A 26,360-nucleotide genomic window follows, 5' to 3' on the forward strand; every position below is an offset into this window, starting at 1 on the left:
AGTTATACACTAACTATATAATATGCTTAGCGGCTTGTGTTATTTACATATTTATACTTGAATTATATCGTCGTATTTTTGTCTTTGAAGGTGTACATGTGGGAAGTGCAGTTGTGCACGTGTGTTTGTGTGTTTACGCGTGGTTTGTGTAGACAATTGTAACGTTAGTAAGCGGACTGGTTTTGCACCGCAGGCTAGTGTTTACATAGATAGACACGGAATAGTAGCGCATTTGAATGAAGAAGCGCGCTTATTTAGTTCAACATATTTCCCCACTCTTTGTGTATTGTTGTTTGGAGTGCTTTTACAATACACAAACATAAAGTTACACATATAGTGGCCAGCTAAACAAATGTACACGCACTACACATCGCATGCTCCATTGATCAATTAACTATACGTGATCATGTTTGGGCTACTTGATGAGCATAGGCAAAGACACAGACATTTGAAGCACTCTTACTCACAGCCTGCGGTTCTAACGTTAGGACCTTTATCGTTGGGACTGCTCCATCCTTCAGCATTAGGCGATTGGAAAAGCCGGCGTCAAGCTGGGCCTTGTTTATGAAACAGTCGGCACCGAAATGCAGCGAACAGATATAAACATTCGCCCAACTCAGTTGCTGATCCGGAAAAGCAAATTACATCCACTGTTGCCTTAACGCGGGGTTTTTGGCGAATCTGTGCAGGACTGTCTTGGTCTGGCAACCAAAAACCCACTTTTTTGGTGACATTGTTATGTGCTATGTGTAATTGTCACCTGTCCAGCATCCTACAAACCAGCGTTTTGATGGGCATAGCCTGTTGCTTTCGCTCTCTCCCTCGCTCTCTCCCTCGCTCTCTCTCACGCGCTTCCGGTAGAATTGTCCGTAAGGCCCATACAAGGAAATTCCGCCCCCACTAACGTCAATGGGGGCGCATGATCTCAAAAAACTTGCCGAAACTTATGACTAACCGGAAGTAGTATTTTTGACAAAGAAATACTCCCATCAAACGTCCACCTTAACTTTTGAAACTTTGTCTATGTTTAGTATGGGATTCCAAGTCTTTAACAGTGTAAAAAGATCAGTATGCATGAAACAGCATTTCACCCCCCCTTTAAGACCAGTGTAAGTGCGGCCAAGTGGTGCTCACTGCAGAGCCAAGGCTGTGTTTATACTGGGACAAAAAAAAAATCTGATTTTGACACAGATTGAATTTTTTTCCCACATGTGTCAACACAAAAATTTGCATAAGATCCATTTGTTTCACATCAGCTCTGCAGTGAAATGTCTCCTCGAAGAAATATGTAGGACAGGATTTTGCTGTGTCGCATCAATAAACACACCGTCAGAAGGTTGTTTTGATAAAATATTACGAGTGCATTCATAAATACTGCAATATTCCATAAAAAATATTTGCATTTATTTATTTCATTGTCACTTTAATTTGCTTGATGAATTTTTCTTTTTGTAGGAGATGGCAGTCGCGCGCCCAAGCTTCAGACACGTCTAAAAAGATCTGCAAAAACCCTCAGACCTAAAAACAAAAAGAAGAAAAAAGATAATGTTAGAAGTATGAAGGTTAGAAGTATGGAGGCTCCACAAGAGGTTTCAGTGCTCAAAAAAAACTCTCAAAGTTAGAGACGAAAAATACAAAGAAAGAAAATCTGAGGAGGAAGATGATTATGGAGAGGAATATGATAAGGAAGAAGACAGTAAGAAGGATCACGATGTCTATGGAGAGGAATATGAAGAACAAGTGGTGGGGGAGGATTATGGAGAGAAAGGAGGAAAATATGATGACAATGAGGACTATAGTGAGAGATTTTGATGCAGAGAGTGATGAAGATAGTTTTGATGATGAGGATCGATATAAAGATGATTATAATGGTCTGGAATATTATTGGAAAGAGACTGTAGATGAGGAAGACTATAATGATGAGGACAATTCTGATGAAGATACTAGATAGCGATGAGGATAATTATAAGGACTATTAATAATCTCTCTACAGTGACTGTTGCTTTTCTAAATATGCTTAATATTTACAACAGGTCATAGCAGTATTTATCGTTCTGCAAAGACATTTCAAAGCATTGAGTGAAAAATAAATACATAAAACACCCAATACTTGGTTTCATTGCATTCTAAGGGTTTTTAAAGTGATGTGTTACTCCTTAAAAAAGTAACTAATTGTAAGTACATTTTAGTAATGCATGCATTGTTACTTATAAATTACTTTTTGTCACTGCTTGCTTGCTTTTTTGTTTGTTTGTTTTTATAACAACAAGTTACTTTGCATATTACTTGTAAAAGTACTCTGATTACATAACTCACCTTATTTGTAATGCGTTACCCCCAATACTGATTGTTAGTAATATTTCAAGAAGAAACTTTACTGGAATAAAGTTTATTTTATCACATAATGTTTTTTGATTTGTGAAAAATCATGTTAAATGTGATCATCAAATACAACGCATCAGGCTTTTGAGGAACATCTGTACACTCTCAGAAAAAAAGGTACAGTTTTGTCACCGGGGCGGTACCCAAAGTACAAAAGTGAAAAGGTACATCTTTGTATCTTACTCACCCCTAAATGGTACATATCAGTACTTTAAGAGTGCAAATTAGTACCTTAAAGGTACATAGTAGAACCTTAAAGGTACATATTAGTACCTTTTTGGTTTTGTACCTTAGGGTCCTGCCCCAGTGACTGAAATGTACCTTTTTTTCTGACAGTGTAGGCTACATTTCTAAGTCATCACTATTGCATTGCATTATATGTTTTGCCTCTGCAATAAAAACTACAGAGCTTTGATCATAAATGCATTTTAAATATCATACTAAGTGTATTTTCGGAAGAGTATGTAAGCTAGTCTGCAATACTGTCGTAAAGATCTCATCGATCTACATTACAAGCTCTTAGACTTTTTTGGCCATATAAAAATCAGGAACTGCACCAAAATTGCATATTAATGCTCATTTTGGGCCTCAAAAATTATGAGCTCTGTATTCTTCTATATTATATGAACCATTAAAACCTTGAGCATCAAATATGATAGGCCTACTATACAAAAAAAAAAAAGTTATTTTGTTTTAAAGGTTCAATTATGGACTATTATGTGGTAGGGTAATCACATCGGGTATTGGTATATAAAACATAAACTTATTTAGATAAGTTTATAATGTTTAGTTTGTAATACTTTAAGCTGTTGATTAACTGTCTGTCTTTCTGTCCCCAGAATTACATGTTTTAGCTCCATTACAGCAGGGGGCAGTAAAGCACCGTATGCTTGATGCTGCAACCTGAGCGCATTTGTTCGGTTTAACTTTAACTACATGTGGAACGAAAGCTGGTGTGGACTTGTTTTGGTTTTTGAATATGTGAAGTTAAAGTGGATAATTACACTTTGTATATCAGTCACTTTTTAACCATTGCTCCCGAAACTGTCTACGGTAATGTTGTGTCTCTGTCGTTGTGCCTGCGTTTACACGTCATGTCACACACCCAGTGTAAACTAATAACATGCTTCAAGTCTTAACTGCGTAACGTTAGTTTCATAGCTACAAACTGATGTTTTTATAAATTAAAACGCGGATAAGCCTTGATGATGCCTGAAAGCAGCAGCAGTGATGATGAGACCTCTGCAAGACTGAAAGAAGCTGTCTGGTGCTTTGGACCACAGGATGTAAAGATCAATGGGAAAGGTACTTCATGGTGAATAGGGAATATGAGAAGAAATGTGTTCAATAAGCAGTTAAGCTCTGACATTACATGGATATCTCATAACAGTGCTGCTTTTACCCCACACAGGTGGAGAAAACAACGCCAGACAAAGTCGTAGGTAAGTCGAATTTAAAACGCTTTTAGAATGATTTTCAGTGATGACTTTGTCACGAGTTTGGTTAACTTTTATACACAGAGTCGATGTTTCAAAGCATGAGCATGATGGGAATGAGCTCGGGACAACACCGGAGTTTCAATCCCATGTGGCAAAAAAGTTAGGAGCCATATTAGACGGGTGAGACAATACAAAAATGTTATGGATATTTGTCATTATCTTTTATTTCTCAGCCTGTCAGTCAGTACAATGTCTCTTCCTCACTCTCGTTTACAAACACACTTAACTGTAGGTGCATTTCAGAAGTGTTTTCTGAGCCTGTTGACTCAGAACCTGGTCAGTCCAAAAACAGAGATGAAGAGAATGAAGAAGGTAAGCAAACTCCTCAATTGCCAATAGAGATCTTATAGTAAAGAAAAAGTATTTTAAATCTAAGATACTTCATATATGCACATTGATATATAACAGCCATGCAATGTTACAAAGTGACAAATGTACAATAAATAATATACATAATATCCACTATATGTCTCTGCAAAATATCTGGATTTCAAATAGCTGAATGTTTCATGTCATTTTCTAAAGGTTTCCGTCTGTTCTCCACATCTGCCTCTGGAAAATGGATGGAACAATCACCTCCACCTCCTAAAAGGAGACCAATTCCCAGCTCTAGGTGAGTTTGAGTCTGATAGAACATCCACACACGATTTTAGTTCACCCAAAAATGAAAGCTGTGTCATCAGTTTCTCGCCCTCATATTGGTCCAAACCCACAAGACTATAGTTTTGGAAACAAGGGATGTACAATATATCAGCCACCGTATCAATATCGGACGATTTATGTACATTTTTTAATGTTATGGTTATCCCGATAACATTTGGCGGATGTATTAAAGCCGATAAATGGATTATTTCCTTTAGCTGAGACTCATTAGATGCATACTCTCGCCATTATAGTTTTGAATTTCTTGAAATATGATTATTTACATCGAAAAGCAAAACAATAGTGCTGTCAATTAATTAAAAAAATAAAATAATCAATTGCATATTTTTTCGGTAGTTAACTGTGATTATTTGCACCTAACATTAAAGTTTGTAATATATTTTAAATTGTAATAATTACACATTGCATCTCCAAATGAATGTAGTAAACAAGATAAAGACAGTATATTTTATATATTGAAAGTATCAGGTAGGAAAAAGGCTTAAAGTCTGAATAAACTTATCAAACACTTCACTGCATAAATAATGTATTAAATGTAGATTAATCCTTATTAAAGCTACAGAAGTTCAGTCAAGAGCAGTGAGTGATTTTTCTCTTTGTCTTTTGTTTTTTCATCACAGCAGTGGGTTTATTAGGCTGCTGTCACTTTAATATCTGAAGCATATGATGCGGATCTGAAACATCTGATGTCCTCACAAATTTTTTGCGAACATTTAAAACTTTTTAACTCGACAAAGCGGATCGTTTTGACATACTTATTTGTCTTTTTGTCTGTTCAAGCGCGAAAGAGACCTGCGCTTTTGGAAGCGGCTTTCTATGTGCATTTTTGGTTAAATAGACTTTCAATGGAAGGACAGATTTCATTAAAAATATTTTAATTTGTGTTTCCAAGATGAATGACATGAGAGGGTGAGTAATTGATGACATACTATACGTTTTTTGTTTGTTCTAACACTTTAAGGCAAAGTCAGAGTCCAACAGTAAATAAAGTAAATAATGCCTGAGGGAGAATAGGTTTAAAGGGATAGTTCACCCTGCTGTTGTTCCAATACCCTATGTCCTTCTATCTTTTTTGGACCTCAAATGCATGCAGACCTCCATTATAATGGCAGTGCATGGCGAGTTGGCGACCAGGCTAAAACATTACAAAAAGGATACAAAAGTATTGCGTGCCATATATGGAATGTGTTCAGGAGACGTACTATAAGGTTTTGCAAGAAAGAAACCTTATTCATTCAAAATACTGAGCTTGGCCATTACTCTGTGCGCGTGCGTTCCTGTGAGTGCGTGCGAGTCAGTCAGCAGCCGCTTGCGCACTGTTGTCATGACAACAGGCACACACAATTCACTTCAGGAGGTTTACCTTATTAGTAGTATTATTGTATTATTACTTATCATAGGACTCGTTTGTTCCTATTGAGACTGATTTCTCAAAATGGTGGGTGTGCACTTATTCTGGGTGCCATGACAACAGTGCGAGTTATAGTAAATATGAGCAGCTGCTGACAGCTCGCACGCAATCACAGGAACGTGCATAGAGTAACGGCCGAGCTCAGTACTTTGACTGAATAAGGTTTCTTTCTTGCAAAACCATATAGTATGTCTCCTGAACACATTCCATATATGGCAGGCATCTCACTGTATCATTGCGTGATACTTTTGTATCCTTTTTGTGAAGTTTAAGCCTGGTCACCATTCACTGCCATTATATAGAGGAATGCATGCAGGACCTTTTTTTTTAATTTCTGCTTTTGAGGTCCGAAAAAAGATAGAAGGACATAGGGCATCAGAGCAACAGCAGGGTGAGTAAAAGATGGCTTTATTTTCATTTCAGGGTGAACTATCCCTTTAATTGTCATAAATGTCACAGTGCAAAAGGTTGAAAAGTAGTTTTTCATTGCTATTTTAATGTGCTGTCTATTTGTCTGTCATTATTATCAACAAGCTAGTAAGTTTATTATAAATGTTGCATTAAAGGTGCCCTAGAATGAACATACTGTGAGTCTTAAACACCATTGCCTCCTCCTTCATATGTAAATCTCGTGAATCAAAAACACTACGGAAAAATAAGTGCTTCTCAACATAAACCCAACCGTGACGCAAGCGTTGGGGATCATTTATATGCACGCCCCCAACATTTGCATCTGTCCAAACATGTTCATTGTCAGGCGGAACTGAGGATGGCAAAAATGGCTCTCATGACACACGTCATGTTCAGTTTGTGCAGGGGACGTCTGGACTTTTTATATGACAACAGTCATGGTTGAGGTTTATTATAATTGGATACCACAACAATTTATTTCAAAATCGTCCCTTTGTTCGGCCCATTTTAAGCAAGCTACATTACAGTCACTGCGTAGCCTACATTGTGACTAACGTTATATAAACATGCAATATCGTTGACGAAAAGAGACAAGTCTAAAATTTAGACTGGATGACACTTTAAGCAGAACATCTCAAATGAGATTGCTGAAATGCAGCTTACTTGTTTATTGGTGTTTTCAGATCATCCATGCGCGCGCGAGAGAGAGACAGCTTGCGTGCATATGGTTGCCATATTAGACATGGTTAGGTAAAACACCAGATAGTACGTGTTCTTTTCACAGAAAAGCTCTGTTTGGGGGGATTTAAATTACTCGTGCGCAGATGATCTGAAAACACCAATAAACAAGTAGGCTGCATTTTATCAATCTCCATTTGAGATGTTCTGCTTAAAGTGTCATTCAATCGGTCTGTGTTCTGTCAGGACTCATGAGCCGCTTCGCTGAACAACTGAACTGCTGTGAGTTGCTGAAATAAGCCAATCAGAGCAGAGCTCAACATTAATATTCATGACTCTTCCAAATAAGGCAAAACCAGAGCATTACATCCTAGGGACAAATTGTAGGGTTGTAAATGGACCTGTAAAACTGTATCTGGACAATGTTTGCTCTTAAATAAGCCACATACCCTCTATGTAGATATCAGAGAACAATTTAACATATTGTTTCAAATCATTCTAGGGCACCTTTAATGACTATAAATATTATGCTTAAAGCTTCTTGTTTCTTGTATTTCTGCAGTGACAGTGACAGTGAGATGGAGATGAGGCTTAGAGAAGCTGCTGTGTCTGTGGCAGACATCCTGGGCCCTTTAGCCCAAACCCTCAAAGAGAAGACGGAGGAGAAAAGTACAACAAATGTAGAGTCTGAAAAGGAGGACACAGTCACAAAGAAGAAAAAGAAAAAAAGAAAAACATTCACAAAGGGAAGTGAGGAGAAAAGTATTAATGTGTCAGAGAAACAATCTAATGGAGAAGGAGCAGAAGCGCAAACAACTGTGGTAGAGAATTTGACAAAGAAGAAAAAGAAGAAAAAGAAAAGGAAAAAGTTGGAGCTGGGCAGAAATTGCAATGATGAATGAAAGACTTAATTGTTCTAAATAGCAATTATTTTGTTAAAGCTTTTTTGGATGGACTTTCATTGAGCGTTAACAGTTAAATGCAAAGTGTAAAGAACCTGTTTCTGGCCAGTTTAGCATTTTTATGCTATAAAACACCTCCAAAAAAATCATCAATAAAGTAAAGTTTATTTTGACATTTTACTACAACTTAACTGTCCTTTTATTGAGCATAATTTAAGGTTTTGTGACAAACATTATCAGCATGGGTAGGCAGCAAATACTTATATAGCAGTTAAGATTTTTACAAGGACAGATCATTGTTCATCATTCGTTTCGTTTTCGCGCCCAGCAGCTTTTGGGCGTGGTATTGTCATCAGTAGCTGCAGCTATTGTGCAGTAGAGACCATCTGTGTAGGGATGTAAGGGTCGATGTCCCCTGGTGAAGAGGAGAGCAGGTGTGAAGGATGGGTTTCACTTGTCTGGGTTTGAGGGTAGAGCTCTAAACTACCCGAAGACCCTAGAAATTTAAAGGTGAACTGTTAGATTTATGATAAAATACATTCTCTTAATCCAGTTTATTGTACATTGACTACTATTAGAATGCCATTCATGGCTTTATATCCCCCAAAAGTGTAAACACTGAGCCTTCTAGAGACACCTTCTAAACATTGAGTGCGGTCAGCTCAGATGTCTCACGCCAGTATCACACATACTCCGTTTGCAGTGCGTATGCTGTACATATTGTAGTACGTATGCGGTGTAGGAGCAACACATGCTTGGTTTGCTGTGGTCCGCGGCTTTAAACACAATAAATATAAACAACGCAATATTCGATTCATATCTATGTAGGTTTATATATTAAGATGCTCAGGCATGTGGCTAAACATTATACTTACGTAAAACTTAAGTAAATCACAAATACTTTAAACTAACTTACCATCTACACCAACAGCCGAAGAAATTGTCTCCCGTGCCTTTTCTTTCGTGTTTAAATCTTTATATGAAAATTCCTGGGGGTCATACAACACTGCGTTTTTCCATCTCACTGATTAGAAGATCGTCATCCATTGTAGCTTCCTTGTTCCGAGTAGTTCGCCGACTACTAGCATGTCACATGATCAGTGTTGGGGGTAACGCATTACAACTTGAATTACATAGATTACTTATTTCAAGTAAATATCCAAGTTTCTTTTTCCATTTATTGACTGACAGCTCTCCTGACTCTATGTTGAGAAAATCATAAGTGGAAAGGCATTGTGTGTTATTGTGGATTTAGAATTTAATCCTCACTTGTAAAAAAAATAAATAAAGTTTATTTGCCAAGGTAAGCACCAATCCAGTATGGCTGAACAGCTGAATGTTTTTTTTATTGTGCCCTCTACTGAACAGGTGTAAGTTTGCTTTTTTTTTTTTTTTTTACCTGAGGCTTATTCATTTCACTTTTGGTATGACGGCCTTTACATATACCAAAAATATAACTTTTTATATTGCTATTAAAAAACAAACAAACAAGCAAACCCAGCCCAGGTGAGAACATGTTACATTACATTAAAAGTAACAACGCAGCGCAATTAGTTACTTTTTTTAGGGAGTAACGCAATATTGTATTTCATTACTTTTAAAATTTAACTTTCCCCAACACTGCTCATAACATGGTGCACACTAGTGTGTATCACATTTTTTAAAAATAAAGATATAATGTATCATTTTTACCGCATTCGTTATTTTTGCTGCAACTGGTAAGTGTTTTGCTTTTCTTAGCAATAAGATTAGGCTACTGTGAAAAATAGTATAATACTTTAAAGGTGTCATGAACTGTCTGTTTAAGGATGTTCGTGTGGTTTTTACATTCAAAAACATAATGAATAAGTCATAGGCTATTTTCTACACTGGTTTTGAGGCTCCCCTGAATGCTGTGTTGGTGGGTGTGTAGCACTGGAGACTTGGAAGTAAACGCCCACTGCTAGGATTGGAGAAGATTTGCATAAATAATGAGTTTCAGCTCCCCTGTCAGTTCAGTTCACATGAGGGAGGGAACGTTTTGAAAGCGGCGGAATGATTAGTTCGATCACAGGGCTCGTAAACATCTTTATTAAACAAACACAATGATTTATTTCTCATCCACCTGCGATTGATTGGAATATTTTATTTTTTTATTGCACTTCGCCCGATCGGTGGATAAGCGTGAACCATGCGTGCCCCCAAGAAATGAACATTATTTCACTATTTGAGATTCACTGGCCCATACCTGTCAACTTTTGGGTATCAAAATCCGGGATATGGGGGGGGGGGTGTTAAATCCTCACATAAACCCATAATAATAATAATAATACATTTTATTTGTACCTGTGCTCTTCCTATCTGTATAACAACTTATCAAGTGGGAAATATACATAAATTGTTATCAGTTTGCACTGCATAAGTTATGAATTATATATAGATTAATCATTATTAAAGGTACTGAAGTTATTTACTCAAGAGCAGAGCATATTTAGTGAGCAATTACTTTTGTTCTTTACATTGCATTATAAGTGAATACTGTCACTTTAAAAGATCTTCCGCTGTCGCACATGATGAAGTGGCAGTTACAAAACTTACAAAACGCGTGACTGTCCCTCACCTGCTCCTCTTCAAAAAATTACATTGGCTGTCCCATTGATCACGGTATTTACACGAGGGTTTGGGTTTATTGGCAGGAGTGCCTTCCGTCTCTATCGTTAGTTACGTCCATCATCCGTCTCTGTTTTGTTTCCCCCCGCGATGTCACTCGTCGTCATCTGACCTCACACACTAACCTCGCGACAACGGCCACCTGTAGGCTACTGCAGATGGCAGTTATCGCGAGATTATTTACAGCGCTCAGATTGGAAATGTTTTTTTGTTTTTTTACTCCGGTATTATTATTTTTTAATAACGCAAGTTAAAATACGGGAGATTTACGGGAAAATACGAATACGGGAGGACAGCGGGAAAGAAGGGTAAAATACGGGACTTTCCCGGACAAAACGGGATACTTGACAGGTATGCACTGGCCTGCCGACGGGCTTTCATTTTTGTAGCCCGTCTGGAAAACACACAGCCCCGGGACTACTATTACATATAAAAAAGACATTTCACTCAGATAAGTGTGTTGCACAATTCCTGTCGGATCCAATATAGAAGGTACAGCATTGTGTTTTAATCTCAATATGTCTGCAAATCCAGCTAGACCTGAGACTTGTTTACAAACAATTCCACAGTGAAATGAAGCGAACAGTCGTACATGTCTTGCCCACGTGAGCTGGAACTTCATTAAAACAAAATTAAGTGTCACACATTCCTAATATTATGATCCGAAGGAAGCTTAAGCAGCGACTGTGTTCTTCCACAATATCTTGCTATCTTCTTCGGCAGTCTTATTGCTGCTGGCTAGCGTGATCCGAACAGCGCCATGAGTTGGTGGGCGGGGCTACTGAATTAGACGTGCTAATTATTCTGTAGAGGCGGTGTTTCGCAACAGTAACATCAAGTTTCACACAACATTTTCTGGGCCTGGTAGTCTATAAAATCTTTTCTATGACTAACAATGCAGTTTTCAGCTCTGAAACCTACAGGATATTCTTATATTACCATGACCTTTTATATATCAAAAGCTCAAGGGAATTCTCAATTCATGACCCCTTTAATTGTACGCACTTATGGTACTACATTTTCATGTCGACCTGTGTTCATTTTGAACATAAACCATGCGAATTCTGTGTGTGCAGCACAGATGCAAAACAATCGCTGCACCGCATCGATCCTGGCACTAGGCACGCCGCAGCCCTGTGAATGCTAGTCTAACCGATTAACCTGGACACGGAAAATACGTACTGCAAACAGAGTAGGCCCAATGTGTGAACCTGGCATCCGTCTCTTTCTAGCTCGGGGCGTGGCTACTAAAGCAGAGGGAGCTAAAGGGTATTTGCTGATGCGGGTCGGGAGGACCATGACAGAGACACGCACACGCTACGCGGGAATAGAAATTCAGCTTCATTTGCATAAGTGGGAGACCAAATTCGACTTCCGAAGATTAAACCGATCATGAACACATCGAAGCAAACAGGGTATTGAAATGTACACCTTTAAATGCGTACTCTGCTTCAAACTGTTGTGGACCGTGTCAAAAAATTTGCCGAAAATTTTGGATGTTTATTATTATAAGCGAGGCTCTCACTTACACTACAGAAAGCGGTAGCTCAACTGCTTATGACACATTGCACAGCTTAAAAATGTCCTATTATATTGGACCTTTTATTGTAAGTAGCCTACTTTTACCTGTTAAAGTCCCCCTGTAGTCAATAATCACCAACATTACATTTACAAGTGTTTTTATGTGTAAAAAAAATATTTGTGCCTTTAAATAGCTTGAATGTAACTCTACTCCCTTATCTCATTTAGTTTATGCAGAATCAATAATATGCAAATTAGCCCCGCCCCTACTCACTCGCACGCGGAAATTCAGTCGGCAAACTAAGGTAAAAGCTGCACAATGGCGGTCTTTTCAACTTCAGACACATAACGGTAATTAATAGATAAACCTAAGATAAACCTAAAAATTAGCCGGAGTTGTCCTTTAAAATACCCGACTGTAGAACAGAAGAAAAAAAATGTACAGCCTGGTACAAAAAGTAGTTTTGGTCTTTATAGCTAATTTTGCCCTTAATGGCAACTGTGAAGGGGGTGATTTTTTTCATATGTCATCCGTTCAAATAATATTATATAATATATGTATTATTCTATATTTTACTTAATTTTTTTGTTATTTTTTCCCTTTGTTGCACTTTGAGATTCTTTGGAATGGAAAGTGCAGTATAAATAAAATCTATTATTATTATATTAAGCTTTAAAGTTCTGCATAATTAAGGGAGTGGTCAGTTGAGTGACAGGTGGATTACCACTAAAGTCAAGCTTAGTGGACATGTTTTCCACAAACAGGCACCTCAGCTCCACCCACATAGAGCCTCTTTGCCCATTTTCAGTAATCTGGGAGTCACGTGCCTTTCCAAGATGGCAACAGCCGGATTTAGGGAGACTTTAAGACATGCCTCCACAAGCGAGAGGTTGCGCACTGCAGAGCAAATGGATAGAGCTTACATCTAACTTCTCCTCGCTAGATGTCCGGAGAGGAGGAGCGAATGTAATTTGGGCCTAATGGGTGTACCTAGAAATTCTAAGCTAGAATATCTAACCCTACCCACAACTCTATCCATCCATCCCATTATACATCCAGAGAGGAGGTGCTGGACTTCATTACCCTGCAGTGAGTAGGCCTACCACTTGTCACAAGCACCTGTAAGAGCTGTGTTTGTGATGTTTAAGTCAATATGCTTTGTCTTTTTGTAATTCTGCTAGGTGTAACTAGTGTCGCAGAAACAACATACTTCATCTTTAATTAAAAGAGAATCATAGATGGGTAATACAATGGTTTCATAGTAGTAAAATCTGAATTTGGCTACCGTAAGCATAGGGTGTGTACCTGGTTCTGGTGAAGTGGATTGTAGATGTAAAGACTCCTCTTCAATGGGAGTGTCTGTATGACCCTCAGGATCTGAAGTGAGAATCTGATCAGGAGGAAAACAATAGATAATTTAAAAGAATCGCTGTTGATTCACATTGGCTAGTTTTACATGGCAATTAAATTCCGGTTCCATTCCTCATTTTTATCTCTTGGCCATTTTCACATTCACACACAAGCATAATGGAAATGTGACAACCTGATTAAGTCACAAATACAGTTTCTAGAAATTCAAAGACAGTATTATGTTATACCTTATGTGGATTATTGTCTGTTACAGAGTATATTAATTTACATCAATTCTGGGTGCTACAGGCAGATATGGAAAGTTACTTTTTGGATCTTCAAAGTTTTTGATACCTGGACTTTCAATGGAGGGACTTTTTTTCAGGATACTTTGATGAAAAAAAATTATTTATAAAGTATTTATTTGAAATAGAAACCTTTTATGACATTATAAATGTCTTTCCTGTCACTTTTGGCCAATTTAATGCACCTTACTGACCGCAAACATTTGAACACTAGTGTATCTTCAAAAGAGAATTATGGGTAAATTCATGTTTTAGTTTATTCAGAATATGCTGAATTTCACGTTCACATGAATAAGCCTGTGAGCTCTGGAGCAGGTAAACTTTATTTATAAACAAAGCCCAGTATATGGACTTTAATCTAATATGACGTGCATGTAAACATGGTCGTGTGATGAAATTGTGTCTGGTTCTTGCCTGTCGAACAGCTGTTAGGTTAGTCAGTGTCCCGATGCTGTTGCTGTCTGCGATGACCATAGCCTGGGACAGGAGACTGGAGGAGGGGTAAGAGCTCAGGTCTGCTTTGCTATACACTAAAACACACGCAAAATTAAAGCAGAATTTTGGTAAAGACAAACTAGGTCTTTGCATGGTTCTTGTCCATTCAAATGGACCACTAATTAAGTACTTACTGTGGCATGGGAACTGTGTCATTGTTGCCATGAAGGAGCTTGGGCCAATGTGAGACTGGAGCTGCTGTGCTATTGGCTGCTGAGGTGAGGCTTGAAGCTGCTGCTGAAACGAGATTGGCTGAAGGGTAGTAAACCCTCCCCCCATGTTGTTAATGACAGTCTGTGGTTGAGAGGACGTCAAACCTGCAGTAAAAGACATGTGTTAACATTATTTAGCAGTGTTTTGGTGTTAAACTGTTAATGTAGATCACTATATGCATGCACATTATTTGACCAAGTGCAATATGTTCCTGGATCATCTTTGTTGATCCTGGAACAACATTCCAATCAGAGGGCCATGTTTACAGTTTATATGTCAAAGTTTAGGCTTACAACCAGTGTTAGGTGCTTCTACATCAGTGTTATTTACCTATCATTTCCCTCTGATTTTAGGGAGAAGTTATGGGTAGGGATAGGTTTAGCGTTAGCATTACATTTTCAGACTGTAATGTTGTTTAAGGATCAATAAAATATGTTGACCCGGGAGCAAGTCTTACTTGGCAAAATCACGATGGCTAATATGCATTATACCTATGAGAAGTGAGGAATCTCCCAGACTCATTACACTTGGTAGGGAGGCCATGATCAGTCCTGGCGGGGCAGTGGATGATCCAGACACTCCATGCAGGGAAGTGAGGGTACTGACAGGAGGTAAGGAGCCGCCACCAGATACCTTAGGAAATAAAATAAAAACTCTTTCAGGTTTCAGCTTCCATTTGCCTTAAATGGTTAAGCAAAAATGAAAATTCGGTCATTAATTCCTCTACCTCATGTCGTTTGACACCGGTAAGACCTTTGTTCATCTTCAGAACACAAAGTAAGTTATTTTTGTTGAAATCTGATGGCTCAGAAAGGCCTTCATTGACACCAAAGTCACGTTACAAAGCCCATCTCACTACAGTGGTTCTACAATAATTTTATGATGCAGCGAGAATAGTGTTTGTGCGCAAAAAACAAACAAAGTAACGACTTGTATAGTAATAGGGCGATTTCAAAACAAAGCTTCGAACTGTTATGAATTAGCGTATTGTTTCATGATTCGGATCGTGTGTCAAACCAGCAAACTGCTGAAATCACGTGACTGGCGATCCGAACCACGAATCGATACACTCAATTATAATGGTTCGAAGCTTTGTTTTGAAATCAGCCATCTCTATATAAGTCATTAATTGTTGTTTTTTGCACACAAAAACTATTCTCATCACTTCATAAAATGATTTTAGAGCCAATGTAGTGAGATGGACTTTGTAACAACATCTTTGGTGCCATTTATGGGTCTTGAGAGAGGAAATGTCATTGGTGTCAATGAAGGCCTTTCTGAGCCATTGAATTTTAACACAAATATCTTCATTTGTATTCCGAAGATGAACGGAGGTCTTACGGGTGTCAAACGACATAAGGGTGAGTAATTCATTACAGAATTTTCTTTTTTGGGTGAACTAAACCTTTTAAGGCTTTGTAAGCTTTAATTCCCTCCCTCCCTTCAGAACGTCTCCAAAACCATGCCAAAACACATAAACGCAACACACACAGCAAAGTCAGCTAAGTGTCACGAGAGATGCTTTAAATGGCTTAATGTCCCAGAGCTCGTAACGTTACAATAATAGTGAACATAAACAACTTAGAGAGCTCTTATTTTTACCGCCTGACTGCTGCAGATTAATTTTGCCGTTGATAGTGTTGACAGAAACGCAAAAATCTGAATGTGAGGATGTGTTTCAACCAGTATATCAAAACGTGTTTATAAAAAAAATCCTAACCCTAGCTTTATTGTGATCACAGACTGTTTCTTTAAACTCAATGATTTATTGTGATGTGTAAAGAAATGTAATTAATTCTCACTGATTTGTGATGGTGTGCATCCAGGAGTGTATGGCTGGGTTCTAACTGAACTGGACTGGCCAGACGGCCGCCGCCACCCCGATCTTCACCACTGGAGCTTCTCATTGTGCCCAAACTCTCACACAGCACCGACTGGCTGTACTTCAGACCTTCAGTGAATGAATAAAAGAGAAAGGTAGGTAAAACAGGTCAGATTTAAGAAGAAATCTTCCCAAAATCAACTTATTTGACAATAAAAAAAAGTTGTATGCAAATGACAAAGCATCAGTCAACAGATGGTATATGGATAGGTATGAGCTTAAATGACTCTGCACCTGGTGAAGGACTAGATGATAGTGTCTGTCCTGTGGAGGGAGCGGATTGGCTGCTGTAGGGCACGTCCAGTGCCAGTTTGTGGCGAAAGGCCTCCTCTTTACGGCGATTTGCAAACCAGTTATATACACGAACCTCGGTGACCAAATTAGAGCCCAGGCCAGCCAGTTGAGAAGGAGAAACTCCCCTCTGAAGGCACTCCGCTCTAAAACACACATGCATTCAAGCGGTATTACCCAGCTTCCGCTCACCGAAGTTGACAGCTCTATGATTATATGTGAATTAAAGCTTAAATGAAATCTGTTCATCATATAAGGCGATCGTGTCTCTTCAGAAGACTTGTATTAAACCGCTCTGTTCATATGGAGTTCTTTTGGGATCTCTTAATGAACCCTTTTAAAAGTCAGAGTTTCATATAAATAGACTTTCAATGGAGGGAAAGAAATTTCTAAGATTTCTTAAAAATATATCTTAATTTGTGTTCAGCAGAAGGGTTTGGAAAGGCATGAGGCTAAATAAATATGTTGACAAAACTAAATTTTTACTTGAACAAACATATCTTTTATAGTCCTTTAAAATCCATTTGTGTTATGGCAGTTCACTCCTGTGTTCATTTACCTGTTGCACTCCTCCACCAGGCCCTCCCTCTCCTCCTTACTGGGGTTCTTCTGTCGTTCATATGCCTGGAACAGGATTTGCTGGGAGGCCGGGCCCCATTTGAATCGATTTCTCCGTCCCTTTCTCACATCCTCTCCGGATTCCTCTCCTGACATGACACCTCGAGTGGCATTGGTGAATTCTGCATAATTCAGTGTGAGAGATTAATTCACTCTATTCATTCTAATACACAAAACCGTACTAAAACTAAATCTCGTAAAAGAGAAATATGTTCATACTCACGTCGGCTGATCTCTGTCTGTTTCTTGATGTACCAGCTGTAGAGGGCGGCACGCTTTTGATTCTTCATGGGTGTGCCCTTGTTGAGGTGCTGGGAGAGATGGGATTGGTTGAGGCCGGTGGACTCCACCACCTCTCTCTGCGGTAGGTTGTGCTGCTGCATGTAACTCTTCACCACTTTAGCCACATGCCAGGGATCCTCTCTAATACACCAACACATTAATACATTTCTGAATATCTTCAAACAAATTCTTGTAAAAGTGCATTAACAGCATGATGCTATAACTCTATGGAAATAGTGCCATTTGTGCCTATACATTTCAGGATTTATTTTAATTGTCTTTCAAGAATCTTATTTTTCTATCTTAATTATGTGATTATAGCGTTCACACATTTTCTGTATTCTATATGTACTTTTACGAGATAAAAGGTACGTTTAAAAATTTGGGGGTCAGTAGTTTTTATTTATTTATAATTTAATCATTTTATTCAAAGGTAATTTTGAGGTCAGTACAAAATAAAAAATAATAATAATTTAATACATTTATTCAAAGGTCATTTAATTTCATAAAATATATGAAAAGGGACAGTAAAGACTTATGTTACAAAATATTTTCACATAAATTCTGTTCTTTTGGATTTTATATTAATCAAAGAATCCTGATTTTTTTTTTTTATCTCAGTTTCATCCAAAATATTTAGCAGCACATCTGTTTTCAACATTGATTATAATAATAAATGTTTCTTGAGCAGCAAATCAGCATATTAGAATGATTTCTGAAGGATTATGTGACACTGAAGACTGGAGTAATGCTGCTGAAAATTCAGCTTTGACATCACAATAATACATTACATTTTAAAATATATGAAATTACAAAACACTTATTTTAAACTGTAATAATATTTCACAATTTTTTGATCAAATAAATGCAGCCTTGGTGATACTTTTTCCCAAAAATATAAATAAATCTACCAATCTTTATAATAGTAGTTTATAACTAACAAGAAAATTCTGATATCAGTATTAGTATTATGTAAAAAGAATGTTTAAAGTATAAAAGAAATCTTATAATGGCATTAACTTGCAAATGCAAACATTCAATGTTACATAAAATGCTCAATAAACATAATTAATACTGATAAAGACTGTAAAGAGAAAGGTGTCTCTTTATGGACCATGTGGTCAAACTATTTTGATATCATTCCATTAAATATTATCTCATGCACAGAAAATTGTCTAATATTTTAATATTTCTCAGAACATTAGATATAACATTATTGTGAATGCATAAAATTGTCATTTTAGTACCAGTTAAAATTCAGTTTTTAATACATAAACTCTACATTAAAAATAAATACTATATAATAAGTATTTAGTGTGTGATTATATTACAATTTAAATAAACTGGTCTCTGTTTTAATGTTTTAAAAATATTAAAAATATAATTTATTCCTATAATGGCCAAGACAAATGTTTTTTTTTTAATTCATGATTTTTTTTTTTTTTTTGATGAATAGAAAGTTCAAAATTGCAGTATTGTTATATATATTGTAGAACTATAAAAAATGTTTTTGCAATATTTATTAATTTAATAAATGTCTTTACTCTTTCTTATCGATGCCCTTTCGATGTGCCTTTGCTAAATAAAAGTTCAATTTTTGTAAAGTTTGATAACAATAATAATTTTAACATTGATAATAATAACAAATTATCTTTTTACAGGAAATTATAAATTAATTTTACATTATTTAGTATTTTTTACTGTATTTTTGATCAAATATGCAGCCTTGGAGCATAAGAGACTCCTTTCAAAAACAATAAAAATCTTTCCAAAATGTATGTATGTATGTATGTCACCCCATCAGTTGGAAAGCAGAGCATTTGTGGAGAGAAGAAACTGATGCACTGAAGGCACTGTTGCCTGTAAATTACCCTATGAAATATTCAAAACATTTTATTTTAAAAATAAAATAAAATCTTGATTAAGACAAAACACTTAAAAAATGTTTTGAGAGAAGGGTGAGGGGGAAGAGGAAGGATAATATAGAGGTAGAGAGGGTGCAATGTTTACACTGTAAGATAAGGCAAGAGACACAGGGCCAAAGTCCAGTAAAAGAATAACCCTTGTGAAAGCTACACAAACACACAAAGCCTTACAACGCAACAAAAACATATCCAACTGCAATGCATTTGACCTATACAAATCACTCGCACATATAAAGCACCCCTTGAATGTTTAAATAAAGTGCATTACAAATCCATCTTTATCACTGTTCAAAGAGCCACATATTTGGAAACAAACAAACCTCGCTTCACAACAGCACTATCTTTACAATGTCACCACAGTCATGTGTACACAAACACACACACACAGAGCGATGTCACTCTGTTAATTTTAACCAGTCGATGTAGCTCATTTATTAAAAAGATAGAAATGGCCAGAGAATAATGAATAGGGTGGGTAATTAGTAACTAAAAAAGGTGGAACCTCCTTTATATTCACCCCATCAGTTGGAAAGCTGAGCATTAGTGGAGAGAGGAAGCCAATGAAAAGGAATAGAAGAGAGAAGACCTGAGTGAGCCAGTGAAAAGAAGGAGGTTTAAACAGGATTTTGTGGAGTGAAATACTAAGTTGAGACCACGAAGGTAGATTTTTATGATGTTTCTTTAGAAGAGCAACATTTGAGGCACTGAAGTGTTATTAGATAGTTCAGCATGTGTGTTTTGGATGAAGTTTGGATTGATTGAAAGTGCATAAGAAGACACCTGGAGACTTACTGCAACAGCTGGTCGACTTCAGCCCTTTGCCTAGCGGCCTCCTCTGGTGGAAGCCTCTCCAAATCACGGAAGATGGGAGGGGGATTGTCCGTCTCTCCCTCCTCTGAGCTCTCGCCGTCAGCCCGGTCGGTCCTCTCTGCGCCGGCCGAGGCCCGTTCCCGCTCCAGATCTCCCATGGCCTGGATCAGCAGCTCTTTTGACAATCCCGAGCCGAGCAGAGACCACACCAGCTGCTCCTGCAAGGCCGACAGCCGGCTGCTTCGTTCTCCTCCTGCTCTCCTCCCCTCTCCTCCCTCCATCTCTCGTGTTCGGAGGTGTTTTAGCAGCCTGTGTTCTTCTTTAACTTCGTGTGCAAACAGACGTACACACACACACACACACACAAGGCAAAACAATTATCGGACGTGCTCTGTAATCACCTGATTTTCAGGGTTTGAGTTCAGGAGACAGTCCTTGTTTTCATTTTCATTATCCTTTTCTCTTCCTTGTTTTCCAGCGTTCCTCTGTTTCTGCTCCTGTATTAAGTCTAGACACCTGTTGTCCTTTTGCTTTGAATTCTGATTTTTTGCTACTTGCTTTTCCCTTCATCCCCTCCTCCTTACTCTGTCGCTCTCTCTCTCTCTTTCTCTCCCCCTCTCTCTGCGAACTTTGGCCTCGGCCTGTGTCGAGGGCAAAGTGTAGAGTCTAACTGTTCAGTGAAAATTAACATTACAAACACATTCAACACTCACACTGTCATCTTGCCTGAGAGTCTTTATTATGAAACATTTGAGACTGTTATATGGCGTTTCTTAAAAAGTGCACTTTTATGTACTAGGGCATGATTTCTTTTTTCTTGAAAACTTGCAACTTAAAAAAAAAATATCACATTAAAACGTGGAAACTTTTCATTATGCTATTTATTACATTTATTGGAGCCCTTCAATTTTATTTGATAGATTTTATTGTTTCACCCTTGTTCCAGACTCCATGAAAATCTACACTCTAAAAAATGCTGGGTTAAAAACAACCCAAGTTGGGTTGAAAATGCACCGACCCAACAATTGGGTTGTTTTAACCCAATGGGTGATTTGTTCTTACCCAGCAATTGGGTTGTCTTAAGCAACATTTAACCCAACCACTGGGTTAAAACAACTCAACCACTGGGTTAAAACAACTCAACCATTGGGTTAAAACAACTCAACCACTGGGTTAAAACAACTCATCCATTGGGTTAAAACAACTCAACCACTGGGTTAAAACAACTCAACCATTGGGTTAAAACAACTCAACCACTGGGTTAAAACAACTCAACCACTGGGTTAAAACAACTCAACCATTGGGTTAAAACAACTCAATTGTTGGGTCGGTGCATTTTCAACCCAACTTGGGTTGTTTTTAACCCAGCATTTTTTAGAGTGTATCATAGAAATGATTCCATTGGTTCCATTTTTTAAAACTGCTAATCTTAGAGAATAAAAAAAAAAAAAAAAAATTAAATCATGGTTTCCCTCAAGTTTTTATGCAAATTTTTACCATGACTAACAATTTGAACACTGTAAGGGACCTAATTTGAGCGCTTGGCGCAAGTGCATTTAGGGCATGTCTGATTCCACTTTTGTTATTTTAATGACGGGAAAAATAATCACCGTGCACAGTGCATAGTCTAAAAGAGTAGTCTCTTAATGAGTCATGAGTGTGTTTTGAGCATAACGTGCAATAAACCAATCAGAGTCTCATCTCCCATTTCCTTTAAAAGCCAATTGCGCTTACACCATGACGGATTTCGAAAGCGGAAAAATTGAAATCTGCTTTTCCAGAGAGGAATCTTTTTATTTTTAAAATTTGGCATGTTTATGTGCTGCTGCGCCTTTCTGTGTATGTAATAAGCAGTGTATGCTTGTTGTGCTCCCAAATATAGGCGCATAAGGCGCCCTTTAAATTAACATGATTACTGCGTTGGGCTGAAACTAGCAGAAAAAGCAGTTGCGTGACATCACGCCTTTTACTTTACATAAATAGTTTATAAATAAACTTTTATTCCCCACAAAATGTGTAATTTTCTGTCAGATAAGTTGAAAAATGTGACCAGCTCAAAAGATTCTGTCAGTTTTTCTGGTGATTAAAGGGTATTATGAAACTTCTTCACCTTATAAATGGTTGTCGAAAGCAAAAATCGCAGGTCGGTGAGCTTTTACGCCTGCATCAAGCATGTGACATCAGAGGCTGAGGAGGGGTAAAGTAAACTTTAAAAAGTCCTCCCACTTCATCTCTCGCTTAATATCACAACCCACACATTTCCACTCCATTTAAAAATAACTATTCACTTGCAACTATCACGTCCAAATTAAACTTAAAAAAGCATAACCGATGGAATACCAAAAAATTATACAATTTTCCATCCTGTTTTTTATTTTATTTTTTATGAGTGTATTTGTTTGTGGTCAAATTCGGCCTTCACATCAAAGTTCCATAAAATATATGATCATTTTACTATTACTGCAGTAAACTTATAAAGTTTCCAGAACTGTGCTAGTGAAAATAAGACTGACTCAATAAAAATGTGCTTTAAAAGGTGCTATAGTAGTGGCATAATCTGTAAAAATAAAGTACAAGTAGAAAATGGAGTCAAATATATTCAAACGAAAAAGAGAAAACATCAACTCAAGACAAAAACTCCCATAAGCCAAGATATTCCCTGCAATAAACCATAAAACATGACTGTTTGGGGTCAGTAAGATTTTAAATGTTTATGAAAGAAGCCTCACCCAGCAACAGGCTTAATTTATTTAATTAAAGCATGTAACTAAAAACAGTAATATTGTTTAATATTATAAACATTTTAAATAACAGTTTTCTATTTTAACATATTGTGACGTAATTTATTCCTGTGTTGACAAAGCTGAATTTCCCTCATCATTACTCAAGTCTTCAGTGTCACATGATCCTTACTGCTTATTATTATTATTATTATCATCAATATTGAAAACAGTTTTTTCTGCTTAATATTTTTGGTGGAAACTGGTGCAATTTTTAATAGAAAGTTACAAAGAGCAGCATTTATTTGAAATAGAAATCCTTTGTAACATTATAAATGACTTTCCTGTTGCTTTTGGTCAATTTAACACACCCTTGCTGAATTAAACTATCAATTCTTCAAAAACAAAACTACAAGCATTTGGTAGTTATTTCCTAGTGTATTTACTACACAACAGTGAACAGGAATCGGTAGTTAACTTGCATAGGATGCTCAACATACGAAAAAAAAAAAAAAAAAAATTGGGGGACAAAAATTCTCTTGAATTCTCATTCTTACCTGAAACCGACCGTAAGTTCTTATGTTCAGTATGTCAGTGTGACCTTTTTCGTATTTAAATTTGGTTCTGTTTTTAAAATCCAATCCTTTTCAACACCTTGTTGAGACAAAATGTCTCCTAGAATTGAGACAAAACAATACACTTGCAACATGAACAGAGAGAAACAAACTATTAGACGCTTAGATACAACTCAAAAAAACGTTTTTATATATAGAACTGTAATTATACACTATTTACATTTATCTCACAAATAACACCCATAATTTAATAAATTCAATTTACATGCTGAAGTGCATAGTGTTCCATATAACATAGGCCACTCTGAATTACAGTAAGCTCTCTAGAGCTGAAGCACCATTGTCACAATACAATGGGAATCATTAGCAATTCTTACAAAATAGCGAACCATCCAGGGAACATTCACACCAGGTGTTAGTGGACTGAATGGACGGAGACTTTATGGCCACAAAGAACTTGTGAAGGGGGAGCGCTAGGGATTGACAGTCTTTGGTTTCACACAGAAGCAGTTCTAAATGTATTTGCTTAAATCCCTGATCAATATGGTCTTGCTATCTGTACGTCAGAGCGATGAAGGGTGCATGTTCTAGATGTACACCATAATTTTGACAGGGCTGTGCAATATGGTCCACTAAGCTGCAGTGTAAAGCCAGTCCCAGCTCTAAAGTGGGCTGCAGGGGGGCCGGATCATCAATGCCCTGATTTACCTCCCCCCACAATGCAGGCACTGTGTCTTGAAGGGATGGGGGTCTTTGCTTTTGGACAACGACCCCTGGTCTGGTCAAGCCCCTCACCCGACGCATTTCCATCAGGCTCGGGCCTCTACTGGATCCTCCGATCACCAGCTGCAGAGCCTGGAAGAGGGCGAGCATATCTACTCTCAGCTCCACAACACCATCTCTCAACCAGACACTGTACCTGCAGAGAGGAAGAGACAATAGCGGACTTTTTAGCGGAGACGTTTTTTCAGAAACTCTTTTTTTTTTTATCTGTAATTTCTTGGAGAACAGTGTTAATTAATAACAACATTTTCACTTCATCTATCAAGTTCCTCTGCCTCACCTAGTAGGGAACCCTCGTTTCTCCAGCGAGGGGAGCACAGGTTGGATGTTGAGGTTTTGGGGGTTTGAAAAGTGAAAATGAACTTCCGCCTTCTCCAGCGGCGCTGACAGCACATCGTCACCAAGCAGAAACTCGATGTTGGAGTCTTCGCAAGTCAGAAAAAGACATTATGTTAGAGACAGTGCTGTCACACAGTAAATATAGGCATACCTACTGTAAAATATATGGAGTATTATACAAATTATGTATTAACCTGTTGAAAAGACACGGCTGGTTTTCTGGTCTTTCAATTACCTTTTAAGCGAATTTCTGACAGTAATTTTGAGGTATATTTTTAAACTAAATAAAAGTTATAATGACAATTTTTGTCAAAAGCACCTTAGGCCTACATAATATCGCTCGATGATACTGTTGCTAACGTTACTTTAACAATACGCTACTTAAAGTACTCTTCTTGTTTCACTAAATTTGAACAACACTGCTTTTATTTAAACTCCTATAGCCTTTTGTTTTAACTTCATTTGGGGATTTAATTACCTAATTTACTTTTTACCATCAAAACTGTAGCTGGTGAAGTTTTATCTAGTCGAAGAAAAGAAAAAACTTCCTCGTGAGTTTTATGGGTAGGGACACCAGCATCCCATGTTGAGCATCAGTTTTTCAGCAGGTTATCGACACAGAGAGCTACTTACCCCCAATTTTTCCGCCTTGTATTCCCTTGACACTTCCACAGTGGTACCCCACTTGACAACACCGATACACCCGTCTAACGAATCTGAAGAGGGCCTGTTCTGGAAAAACAGCACGACGTGGACTTGCACTCATCGTCGATAATATCTTCAGACGGTACATCTGGCCCCAGTCACCAAGCGGGCTGGTGCTCTCCGTCCACGGTGCGTTTAGGAGGGCGCACTGGTCGTGCTCGAATCCCGGTTCGCGACGGCTCCGTCTATGCACGTGTACAATACGGATTTTACGTTCTCCTTGAAAAGATGTCACCTTGCGAAGCTGTGACCGAAGCGATCGGCACTGTACCCCTATAGTAATGGCCATGAAAGCAAGGACCAGCAGTGGAACCCTTGTGCGCGTAACCGTGGCCATCTCAAGTATCCACATATGATATTGCGCTCCGGAGATGCTCGTCTCGTGTTCTCCACGATACGACTAAGGGTAAATCTCCCGGCTCTGACAATAATCTCAGTTTCTTCAGTGAAATTTGAATTTTGGCTTCTGACTCTCCTCCCCCTGGTTTTGTTTGGGACCCTTAAGCAGCCATCGGCACCCCCATCGACCTTTTAAATGTGTCTGCATAATGAGGCGCCTAGAGCCCTGCCAGTTCAGTCCATTCTTATTCTCACTCCTAATGACCCTCATTACAGAACATTGCACCATCACCAACGAGCTGCTCATTTGCAAGAGAAACAACTTGGACCAAGGGAAGCATAAAACTTTCCTCTACGTGCCCTACCCTGACAATAGCTCCACAGCCGACAGAGAGGTAATCTGCAGCTTTCCTGGATGCAGTATAGAAACCATTCATCTGGATGCACACACTCTGGTCCTAAGTAGTATTTTGGACACTTAAGCTACACTTTGTAATTCATTAATAGCCTGCTTATGTATGAATTTAATTGCATAGATAACAAACAATCAAACTAAATTGCTTTTCTCACAATTAACTTTACAGTTTAAGTTACTTTTAACCAGGTACAGT

The 26,360-nt window shown here is 37.9% G+C and overlaps 3 protein-coding genes across 4 annotated transcripts; 1 reads left to right on the forward strand and 2 right to left on the reverse strand.

Moving 5' to 3' along the window:
* Window positions 1-1,104: 1,104 nt before the first annotated feature.
* Window positions 1,105-21,250, reverse strand: hnf1a (HNF1 homeobox a). Of its 2 annotated transcripts, none has more exons than XM_067413370.1 (10): window positions 20,271-21,250; window positions 17,495-17,694; window positions 17,213-17,393; window positions 16,597-16,799; window positions 16,283-16,431; window positions 14,972-15,113; window positions 14,402-14,584; window positions 14,187-14,302; window positions 13,423-13,507; window positions 1,105-1,518 (listed from the first exon to the last, which is right to left on the reverse strand). In XM_067413370.1, the coding sequence occupies exons 1-10, from the start codon at window positions 20,567-20,569 to the stop codon at window positions 1,481-1,483; spliced, it is 1,596 nt and encodes a 531-aa protein (XP_067269471.1). In that variant the 5' UTR covers window positions 20,570-21,250; the 3' UTR covers window positions 1,105-1,480. The 2 variants fall into 2 exon arrangements, with proteins under 2 accessions (XP_067269471.1, XP_067269470.1); XM_067413369.1 differs by lacking the exon at window positions 1,105-1,518 and adding an exon at window positions 8,164-8,442.
* On the forward strand, window positions 3,128-8,126 carry c13h12orf43 (chromosome 13 C12orf43 homolog). Its single transcript, XM_067413372.1, has 6 exons — window positions 3,128-3,687; window positions 3,794-3,824; window positions 3,903-4,001; window positions 4,114-4,193; window positions 4,407-4,494; window positions 7,607-8,126. The coding sequence occupies exons 1-6, from the start codon at window positions 3,588-3,590 to the stop codon at window positions 7,944-7,946; spliced, it is 738 nt and encodes a 245-aa protein (XP_067269473.1). The 5' UTR covers window positions 3,128-3,587; the 3' UTR covers window positions 7,947-8,126.
* Window positions 21,251-23,830: 2,580 nt separating the features above from the next.
* si:ch211-170d8.2 (uncharacterized protein LOC571755 homolog) lies at window positions 23,831-26,344 on the reverse strand. The gene is made up of 3 exons (XM_067412573.1): window positions 25,339-26,344; window positions 24,647-24,791; window positions 23,831-24,502 (listed from the first exon to the last, which is right to left on the reverse strand). Exons 1-3 carry the CDS (start codon window positions 25,760-25,762, stop codon window positions 24,136-24,138), a joined length of 936 nt encoding a protein of 311 aa, XP_067268674.1. The 5' UTR covers window positions 25,763-26,344; the 3' UTR covers window positions 23,831-24,135.
* Between the last annotated feature and the right edge of the window lie 16 nt (window positions 26,345-26,360).

The sequence above is a fragment of the Pseudorasbora parva genome, chromosome 13 (genome assembly GCF_024679245.1).
Source record: "Pseudorasbora parva isolate DD20220531a chromosome 13, ASM2467924v1, whole genome shotgun sequence".
NCBI lineage: Eukaryota > Metazoa > Chordata > Actinopteri > Cypriniformes > Gobionidae > Pseudorasbora > Pseudorasbora parva.